The sequence below is a fragment of the Terrapene carolina genome, unplaced genomic scaffold (genome assembly GCF_002925995.2).
Source record: "Terrapene carolina triunguis isolate 2854851 unplaced genomic scaffold, T_m_triunguis-2.0 Scaffold96, whole genome shotgun sequence".
NCBI classification, from domain to species: domain Eukaryota; kingdom Metazoa; phylum Chordata; order Testudines; family Emydidae; genus Terrapene; species Terrapene triunguis.
Genome location: NW_020664447.1, coordinates 5,900,581 through 5,911,084, shown reverse-complemented (window position 1 = coordinate 5,911,084; position 10,504 = coordinate 5,900,581). Strand labels below are relative to the sequence as shown.

Below are 10,504 nucleotides of genomic sequence, written 5' to 3'. Positions count from 1 at the left end.
TTTTTTTTTTTTTTTTTTTTTTGGATGTGTATGTAGGAAAATTTGAATAGTTAATGACAGTGCAGTACATAGCTTTATTAATAGTTCTATAAGAATTCTCCAAGATGGGGTTTTAATTTGGTCCAGGTATTTTGCAGGATAAGGCTCTATACAGGTCTGTCGCATCTTACGCGCATTTAACATGTGCGATTTCAGCTTTACGCGGTTGACAAAAACACAAAAAAGAGAAAAATAACAATTTTAATACTGTACTTACCGTGCGGGCGATTCTGCCCGCCATTCAACTCAGTGTAATTTTGATTATACGTGGTTTTCGCTTTACGCACTAACTGCGGAACGGAACCCCCGCGTAAGATGAGACAGGCCTGTATAGAGAGGGGGGAGAGCATTCTGTATTTTGAATTAACCTCATAACTGTCTGTATAAAGATCCCCCTCTTAATGGAAATAATCCCTCTTTAATGTTTTAGCTTTTGGAAAAGAAGAAGAGAGTCCAACTCAAGGATATGGGGGAGGATTTGGAGTGCCTCTGTCAGATAATGAGGACAGTGGGACCTAGACTAGACCATGCAAAAGCCAAGGTATGTCTTTCTTTCAAACTGAAGTACTAACACTTTTTTTTTTTTTAATGGCTCCCTTGGGGGGGGGGGAAATGGGGGGGGGGGGGGGCAGAAATACGTTGCTTGTTCACAATTTTCACTCTAGAAAGTTGAGGAATTATGTACCCGAATACTAATTTTTATCGCAGAAATGCTGTAGAATTGTATTCTAAGCGCAAGGAACTAGTTACATGATGTCTTATGATATGTTTGTGGCCTATAACTTTCCTACCCTATGTCTCTTAAGGTTGACTTGTCTTGTCTTCATAGGTATTTTTAGTAGCTGGTCACTGTCAGAATGTTTACAAAGCTAAATAGTATTGACTGATTTTTCTGACCTTTGCCTCAGAGTGACTTGGGCAGAAGATAATCTAGGGATTCAGCTACAGTCCAGTCCAAACCATTCCTTTAAGGGAATGGGAAACAGAAGGGGAGGACAACAGCCTGTTTCTCTTTACCATTTTTAGATAATTTGAACACTGCCACATTTTAAATGTAATTTGTAATACTGATACTGAAAAGAGAGATTATTGAGGGGGAAACTGCAACTTTAAGCAACTAAGCTAAACTTGGCCTCTTTCTCCTCTTAGTCCTTAATGGATCAGTACTTTGCCCGTATGCGCTCCTTGATGTTAAGTAAGGAATTGCCAGCAAGGATTCGTTTCCTGCTGCAGGTAAGAGTGCCAGTCCTGTTTGGTTTCTTGCCCTCTTTGTCTCTTCTCCCCCACCCCATCCCCTTTAATTTTTTGCTTTTTTCCTTTTAGGATACTGTGGAGTTGAGAGAACACAACTGGGTTCCTCGCAAAGCTTTTCTTGACAATGGACCAAAGACTATCAATCAAATCCGTCAAGATGCAGTAAAAGTAAGTACTTCCACGTCCATTTGCACCAAATGTAATGATGTATTATTGGTCATCTACGGCATGTTTGCATGAAGGAGTGGGTCAAACTCCTGGACTCCGACTAAGATTCTAAATCTGTCTTTGAAGGATCTGGGAGTCTTTATTCCTGCTCCTATGGCTCAAGGGATGAGAAGCGACTTCTTTCTGGAGGGACCGTTTATGCCACCCAGGATGAAACTTGACAGGGACCCACTTGGAGGGCTTGCTGATATGTTTGGACAAATGCCAGGTAAACTGAAATCCTAAAGCTGCCGTGGCAGCAGTAGCATTCTCTTGAATGTCAGGTGTGTACATGACTGTCTACGTTCTCATTCACCTTCCTATGTACAGGTAGCGGAATTGGTACTGGTCCAGGAGTTATTCAGGATAGATTTTCACCAACCATGGGACGTCATCGTTCAAATCAACTTTTCAATGGCCATGGGGGACACCTCATGCCTCCTGCTCAATCCCAGTTTGGAGATCTAGGCAAATCTTTTTTGAAAAATCAGGTAAGGAAGACCTTTTGGTGATTAGGTATATCTGAAACCTTAGTTTTGGCATCTCTTTAGACTGAGACAGATGTGCAGGCTTCCAGATGGATGCTGGTCATCTGTATTGTATAAGATTCTTACAGCTGGTAGGAAAATAAGCACTTCTTGCACACTGCAGTCGTTTTCTTCCCCCCACTCCTCCAAAAAAAGGGGGAAAAAAAGAGAGAGAGAAGAGAGACTGATGCAAGGGAGACTTCTTTCTTTATTGCCAGGGAAGGTGCACATTTTATGACTTTGAGTCAGAAGTGTGTAATATGTCAATTTTTCTTTTAAATCTATGGCCCTGGTTTTAGGGATAGATACACTACTTTTTTTCCTCTTTCTTCCTTCCCTGGCAAACATTTTCTATTGAACTTCTAGTTCCTTTGGTACTACTACCATATTTTGTGCACCCCCGTCATCTGCACTTCTTTCTCTCTATCTCTTTTTCTCTCTCTCTCTCTCTGAAATAGGGGCAAAGCCAGCTCTACCATAACCAGAATCAGGGACTGTTATCCCAGCAACAAGGACAGTCGAAGGATATGCCACCTCGGTTTTCTAAGAAAGGACAGCTTAATGCAGATGAGGTATATACCTACATTACTTGCAGCATTCTTAATATATTGCCCAATGATTATAGCAAGACGCGTTATTACGAGGACTAATGCTGGACCTCTGCTTCTTATCTCCTCCTCTTTTCTTCTTTGTCCCTTCTCCTTTCACTTTAACCCCTCATTATCCTTGGGTGTCCAGCGTCCTGTGAGCAAGATTATGAGATATGAGGGCAATTTCTCAGGATTTTTCTTTCCTAAAGCAAGGTCAATACCTCTGGCCTTTCATATAAAGGAGCTCTTCATCTAGTCACAATATAGGCTCTTTTTTTTTTTTTGTCTTCTTTGGGGAGTGGTTTACGTCAATGTGAAAACTGATATGCATGTACAATAATGCAAAGTTTACTCTGCATTTGACACAGTCACTGAGATGTCAACTTGCATATTTTTCCTTTAAATCTTGGCTTATCTAATAGCCATGCATCTGTTTCCAAACCAAATCACTTTGGGTCTATATTGCAGTCATCAAAATACCAAAGCAAGGCTAAAACTAGCAATATTGTGTTTTTATACTGTAAACCAACAGCCAAGACTTAAATATACAGGCACCTTATATTAACACATCTTGTCTCAAATTGGAACTTTTATCCTTAGTTCATCCTGTTGTTCTTGGGCGTTGAAGTACACATGTGGCCTAATCCTGATTACAGTTTTACTAGTGTAAATTCTGAAATAATCCCACTGAATACACTAGTGTAAAACTGGCATGAGATCAAGAGCAGGCCTACAAAAATAAATTTGTCCTGAGTCACTACACTACATTAGCAGGACTTGTGAGATACTCTGATTATTTAGTGACTTGCCAGGGAACTTCAGCAATTTGATGGGCTAGGATTTGTCTTCTTACAGATTAGCCTGAGACCTGCTCAATCTTTTCTAATGAATAAGAACCAAGTGCCAAAGCTTCAGCCCCAAATAACTATGATTCCTCCCAGTGCACAACCACCACGCACTCAGACACCACCTTTGGGACAGGTAAATATCCTAATTTGATAACTGTGACTATTGTTTAACTCTGTATAAATATGTATGCAGTTAAAGCGCTGACAACTAAAGTAGCTCTTGCACATGCATCAAGATAAATCACAATCGTATATAAAAAACTGTTGGAAAGAATACAGGATTTTCTTCTGGCTGTAGTTTCAGTAAAAGATTTGAATAAATGTAACCAAATATTTAATTTCTGAAACTACCCTAACTTTATCACTTATTTTCAAGCCTCCTCAGCTTGGTCTCAAAACAAATCCACCACTTATTCAAGAGAAGCCTGCAAAGATCAGTAAAAAGCCGCCACCTTCTAAGGAAGAATTGCTTAAACTCACTGTAAGTTAATGTTGTACTCTGTTCCAAATGGGACACAGCTACTGCAAGAAATCAGTGGAGTTCAGATTCATTTCTATTTCAGGAAGCTGTTGTGACTGACTATCTGAACAATGGAAATGCAAATGATGCTATCAATGGTGTGAGAGAAATGAGGGCTCCAAAGCCCTTCTTACCTGAGATGTTGAGCAAAGTAATCATTCAATCCCTAGACCGATCAGATGAAGATAAAGAGAAAGCAAGTGCTTTGATCAGCTTACTCAAACAGGAAGGAATAGCCACTAGTGACAACTTCATGCAGGTACTCCATGTTGTAGCTTCGGAGTTTTTTGAGTTAAAGATTCTCTTTTTGATGCTTAGGGACTGGAAAACACTTTCTCCCCCCCTCCCCCCAATATCCTATAGTACAAGGGTTCTCAAACTGGGGGTCATAATTCTTTGGGTTGCAAGGTGGTTGCATGGGGATTGCAAGCTATCAGCTCTGTGGGACAGACAGCTCCCAGCCCCCATTAATTTAAGTCCTTCTTCCCCCCCCCCCCCAAATGTATAAGGGGGGGGTCACACTTGAGGCTTATGTGAAAGGGATCACAATACAAAAAGTTTGAAAACCACTGCTATAGTAAATATAGGTACTACTCTGAATAATAGACACTTTCCACTGGACGTGTAGTTAGTGTCCTTTAGAAAGAAAAGTCCTTGCATGTAAGGTTTTTTCATCTTGTAGTTCCCTAGACTAATCATGTTGCTGACAACTTAATATTCTTCCCTCTTTCTTAGGCATTCCTGAATGTATTGGACCAGTGTCCCAAACTGGAGGTAGACATCCCTTTGGTGAAATCCTACTTAGCACAGTTTGCAGCCCGTGCCATTATTTCAGAACTGGTGAGCATTTCAGAACTGGCTCAACCACTGGAGAGTGGCACCCATTTCCCCCTCTTCTTGCTTTGCCTTCAGCAGTTAGCTAAGTTACAAGACCGGGAATGGCTAACTGAACTCTTCCAACAAAGCAAAGTCAACATGCAGAAGATGTTGCCAGGTAAGCAATCAAAATACTTACTGTGACATATTAATCATTTTATCTTTCAACTTCTGTAAAGTGTACTAGGGTGGAAAATGCCGTGAAACATTCTTGGGGAGGGGGATGTCGGTTAATAAATAACTCTCATAGCAGAATTTCTTAAATTGATCAGGTTTTTTTCTACCCCACTGACTTATATTTGATATAGTATCCATGCTATTCTTCAAGTTGTCTATATGAATGCTGAGATGAGGATGTTTGCGTGCCATTGCATTCTTAATTGGAGATATATTTTTTTTTTTCTTTTTTGGCTAGTAGTGCCATCAAGATCATAAGTGAGAGCAGACAGACGTGCTATTTTGAAAGATCAGCCTTAACGGGCCTTCCCCAGGTAGACTTTTTTGCCATGCCTTCCAACTTAAAATGCTAGTTTTCTCAGAGCACAGTGTGTGTGGAAGATACAGTTGTGACTCCCTGGGAGATGGTCTTCTGGCACATTAGTCCCTGGGGTCTCTTACATGTCTTCCCTCCAATTTCACTGATCCATAAAGTCCTGCTCAAACTGACCCATCTGGTCTGTCTCTATACCTTCTTCTGACTGCCCTTCTGACCCAGTAGTTGGGTTCCATAACCTGCCCTAGCTTATCATCCCTGCTTCTCAGGCCTAGAGCAGGAATGTTCTCCTGAAATTCTGTTGGTTCTATGTGTAGGTAGATATCTGGGGGAGAATCGGTAGAAGATGCATAATATTGAGTGTACCAGATCTGGGAGTACTTCTACTCTTGCAGGTCCTTTTTAAATAGCAGGAAATCTATCTTCAGCTTTTGTACTAATCCTGAAATTGATGGGCTTGTTCCTGAACTCTGTCAAGGTTCATTTAGCTGCCAGTTTCTATCTGCCACTCAGAAAAACCCCTTATCTTTGCATATCCTACAGCAAGATTCCTTAAGGGCTTCCTTAATCAGTTCCCTCCATTGTAAGACCACAACTTACCCTGGAACTTCAGCTTAATGCTTAATACAGTAAGAGGATCTCCCTTCGAACACAGGGCAACCTGCTTACTACTATATCTGTCCTTCAACACTTCATTCCTTGTGGCAGTTGCCTAAGCCAGAAGGAATGGGGGACTGGAAGCCTTCATGGCTGGCCCACCATATGCTGGGGTGTTTGTTTGGTTTTTTTTGTTTTGTTTTGTTTTCGGACAAAGTTAAACGTTACAGGCCTACCACACACTTCCACATCAGTCAGGACATTCAGCTGTCTTCTCTAGACAAGTGGAACTTGGATAAGGTTCAAAGACCAGTCTTCATACCTAGGATATAAAATGAGCCCTGGCTTTCTGTCCTTATCAAAGTAAGCCCTTCAAAGGGCTTTCCCTGAACTCTGCCCTTTGGAGGGGGTCACTCAGTCTCCTCTCAGACTGAAGTGGCTATGGCAGTGCATTTTGCCCTTTGGGATGAACCCCCTTGAGTCACTGCTTACTCCATGAGGGCTCATCTAATTCCATTGCCCTCAAGAAGGTGCCCACCAAGGACACTTGCAAGTCAGCCACCCGACCCTCCCTTAATACGTTTTCATAGCATTATGCCTTATTCCATGCCTTCAGAGTGGACACAGCCTTTGAAGCTGTTCTACACGGTACAGGACCCTCTTCCACATTAAGGAACTGCTTGGGACTTTTATGTGGTACATCCATAGGAATAATAACTCAAAGAAGAGGTTACTTAACTTAGATGCATAGACTTCCAGAAGGGACCATCATGATCCTGTAATCCAGGGGGTTCTCAAACTTTTGAATTGGTGACCCCTTTCACACAGCAAGACTGAGTGAACTCCCCCCCATTAAAAACACCTTTTTATTTTTATATATATATATATATATAACACTATTATAAATGCTGGAGGCAAGTGTGGTTTGAGGGTGGAGGCTAACAGCTCGTGATTCTTTTTTGCGCACGCACACACACACCTCTCCTGGTTCAGAACCCCTGCTCTAATCTGACTTGCACATTACAGGCCACAGAACCTTGACCACCCACTCCTTTTAATAGGCCCATAACATCTAGCTGTTGTTTAAAGACTTGAAGTTGCATAGAATCCACCATTTACACTAGTTTAAACCTACTCATATAGTAATTGGCATTCGTCCTGATGTCTTGGCCCTATATGTTTTTTGTCACTATCTCCTTTCCCATTTGCTTTGGAGTCTTACTATGCTGTGAGGTTCTGAAGGAATTAGAGTGTCATAGTCTGCTCCTCCCTGTATGCTCTCATACCAGAGCACAAGGAGGCATATAGTGCAGGTGCAGACCCATAGGCACTATTAGTAGAAAAATCTCCAAGTCTGCATGGGTGCATGTACATCGTTACCTGGAGCACCCATCATAGCAAAATATTGTGAACTCCAGTTACTGTGTAATTGTAAGTAACCTCTCCTTCTCAGCTAAGCTGGTTTGGTCCATTGTTTGACTTCAAAAGTTGTCTTAGTTATTCAGAATTTTCATTCAATTTTTCTTAGAAATTGATCAGAATAAGGATCGTATGCTGGAGATCTTGGAAGGGAAAGGACTGAGTTTCTTGTTCCCACTTCTGAAACTGGAGAAGGAACTGTTGAAGCAAATAAAGTTGGATCCATCCCCTCAAGCCATCTATAAATGGATTAAAGACAACATTTCACCCAAACTTCATGTAGATAAGGGATTTGTGAATATTTTGATGACCAGGTGAGATGATTAATTCAGAGCAAACCTATCATACTTTTTAGTAGTTCAGACATGTTAAAAATGGACTTGTGCTCACTAATGGCTTATGCAGTATCCACATAGCTGGAATAAAGTGTACCCTGCACAAGGAGGATATAGAGACAAGATGGTACACAAGGAGGGGGTTCATGATGAATTCTTTTTAATGCTATTTAAAGCACTACGACCGAAGGAAAGAATGCTCTAGATAGCAAATCATGACCTTATTCTCAAATCCTTCAGTGCCCTAACAGAGTCCAAGGAAACAGATTAGGATTCCTTGCATCTGAAGATGAACAGGCCCACAAATAACTTACCTATCTATCTCATAGAGGTGGAAGGGACCCTGAAATGTCATTGAGTCCAGCCCCCTGCCTTCTCTAACAGGACCAAGTACTGATTTTGCCCCAAATCCCTAAGTGGCCCCCTCAAGGATTGAACTCTCAACCCTGGGTTTAGCAGGCCAATGTTCAAACCACTGAGCTATTCCTCCCGCAATGAGTACTTTCCCAAATAGGACCCTGTTGGTCTTGGGTTTAACATGGGGAGTTTTAAGCAGTTGAAAGTGAGGGAAAAAATTGATAGTGAATTTAACCAACTGACAAAAGTGCTTGTTTGTACAGCTACTTTCACATTGTCAAAGTAATTCACTAGTCTTAAATATAATTTCAAAATGTTTTCATACAACTTTTACTTCCAGTTTCTTGCAGTATATTTCAAGTGAAGTGAGCCCGCCTAATGACGAACCAGATTCTTCATCTGCTCCTTCTAAAGAGCAGTTAGAACAGGAAAAACAACTGCTTCTTTCCTTCAAGCCAGTAATGCAGAAGTTTCTTCATGACCATGTTGATCTACAAGTGAGTGCTCTGTATGCACTTCAGGTGCACTGCTACAACAACAACTTTCCAAAAGGTATGAATAATGTATTTGCATATTTACATATTTGCTACTGTATTTGAGGGAAAGTATTAGTCAGTACCATCCATGTCGTGAAGTGTTCAGTAAACCTGTCTGTCAAAGGGCACTCTATTATAATAATAGCAGCATCTGCTACATTTATAACTAGGATGTGCTTAAAGTTTTACCACCTGGGTGCAACAGTATACTTACCTAATGAAACTTCATTTAACGTGCAATTGTCAGCCTTGCATGGAGCTTTCTATAGTTCGGGAAACTGCTTCTGAGGAATTCAATATGCCTAATATTGAATTGGTTTACCTGGTGTTTGTGTGTCTCCCTCTTTTATAGGCATGTTACTGCGCTTTTTTGTTCATTTCTACGACATGGAAATTATTGAAGAGGAAGCCTTTTTGGCATGGAAAGAGGATATTACTCAAGAGTTTCCAGGGAAGGGCAAAGCTTTATTCCAGGTAAAACTGTGTATAATGGAGCAGAAATTTATAAAAAATCTTTTTCAGTGTATATATTTGCCTACTTCCATTGTGCTGATGAGTTCAGGGAACCCTATTGTAAAAATATTAAGTACTTAGCTTAATTTAGAAATGCTCTTATTTGGGCTGGGGAAGGGAATATGAGGCAGGATAAAGTAGCACTCTCCTCTTCTCGCCCCCCCCCCCCCCCCACACACACACACACACAATAAAGGGGCAAAGGTCAATGATGACATGTATGCTACCCAAAATAAATGCTTTTTATGCTAGTATTTTAGGGGAAAGCCACATGAACGAGATGTAGAAATTTGTATATGCGCGCACGCAGTCTGCTCTTTCTGCTTCTGAAAATGCATTGATATGATTGCAGGTAAACCAGTGGCTAACCTGGCTGGAAACTGCTGAAGAGGAAGAATCTGAAGAAGATGCTGACTAAAGAACCAGCCAAAGCCTTAAATTTGTGCAAACACTGTTGCTATGATGTAACTGCATTTGACCTAACCACTGCGAAAATTCATTCCGCTGTAATGTTTCACAATATTTAAAGCAGAAGCATGTCAATAGGATGTTCTTCTGCATAAGGTTTTTGTAGTATGTCTTAATCATAGTCTACCATAAAATATTTTAGAGTATCTTTAATGTTTAGATAACAGTGTATTAGCAGCATGCAATAATTACATCATAAGTTCTCAAGCAGAAGCAGTCTATTGCAAGGGTTTTCTTTGCTGCCAGTTATCATAGGCTGTTAAGTTAGAAAACTGAATAGCAACACTGAATACTGTAGAAATGCACTTTGCTCAGTGTAATACTTGAGTCGTTGCAATATTTGATTATCCATTTGGTTGTTACAGAGAATCCTTAACTGTAATCGATGGTTGTTGCCGTAATAGTATATTGCCTGTAATTCTACCTCTAGTAATGGGCTTTATGTGCTAGATTTTAATATCCTTGAGCCTGGGCAAGTGCACAAGTCTTTTTAAAAGAAACATGGTTTACTTGCACAAAAACTGATCAGTTTGGAAAGGTGGTTAAATGCCCTTGGAAGTGGTTTTTGTGGGTGTGAAACATAAAATGGTGAGAAATTGAATTGGTCCCTCTTATTATAGTATTGAAATTAAGTCTACTTAATTTATCAAGACATGTTCATGCCCTGATTTTATATACTTGTATCTATCAATAAACATTGTGATACTTGACTTGTTTCCAAATGTCTCCCAGTAGAAGAACCTTTTGACAGCCAAAGCTAATTGGATTCCTTAAAAATATTTCATCCAAATGTAGTGAAGTCAAAGTATAGAGGTGATGGTGATCTGGTGAGGTAGAGCTGAGGCCTTCCTAAATGAGGGAAGTTGCACTATTACAAGTTAAATTTGTGTGTTTAAATCAACTTTTAAACAGTGTCTACAAGGGA

The 10,504-nt window shown here is 40.5% G+C and overlaps 1 protein-coding gene and 1 non-coding gene across 3 annotated transcripts; both read left to right on the top strand.

The window, feature by feature from the left end:
* The first annotated feature begins 433 nt into the window (after positions 1-433).
* Positions 434-10,295, top strand: EIF4G2 (eukaryotic translation initiation factor 4 gamma 2). 2 transcript variants are annotated; one of them, XM_026651179.2, is made up of 14 exons: positions 434-580; positions 1,189-1,272; positions 1,363-1,461; positions 1,588-1,729; positions 1,831-1,991; positions 2,486-2,599; positions 3,473-3,598; positions 3,842-3,946; positions 4,029-4,244; positions 4,721-4,979; positions 7,480-7,684; positions 8,403-8,614; positions 8,951-9,072; positions 9,464-10,295. In XM_026651179.2, the coding sequence occupies exons 1-14, from the start codon at positions 506-508 to the stop codon at positions 9,527-9,529; spliced, it is 1,986 nt and encodes a 661-aa protein (XP_026506964.1). In that variant the 5' UTR covers positions 434-505; the 3' UTR covers positions 9,530-10,295. The 2 variants fall into 2 exon arrangements, with proteins under 2 accessions (XP_026506964.1, XP_026506965.1); XM_026651180.2 differs by lacking the exon at positions 2,486-2,599.
* LOC112104580 lies at positions 2,636-2,800 on the top strand. Its single transcript, XR_002907929.1, has one exon. It is a non-coding gene; the product is annotated as a small nucleolar RNA SNORD97 (small nucleolar RNA).
* Positions 10,296-10,504: the final 209 nt, after the last annotated feature.

Coding starts and splice junctions, on each gene's coding strand:
- EIF4G2 (XM_026651179.2), top strand. CDS start 506: ATGGGGGAGGATTTGGAGTGCCTCTGTCAGATAATGAGGACAGTGGGA. Junction 1,462..1,587: donor TCCGTCAAGATGCAGTAAAA/GTAAGTACTTCC, acceptor CTGTCTTTGAAG/GATCTGGGAGTCTTTATTCC. Junction 7,685..8,402: donor GTGAATATTTTGATGACCAG/GTGAGATGATTA, acceptor TTTTACTTCCAG/TTTCTTGCAGTATATTTCAA.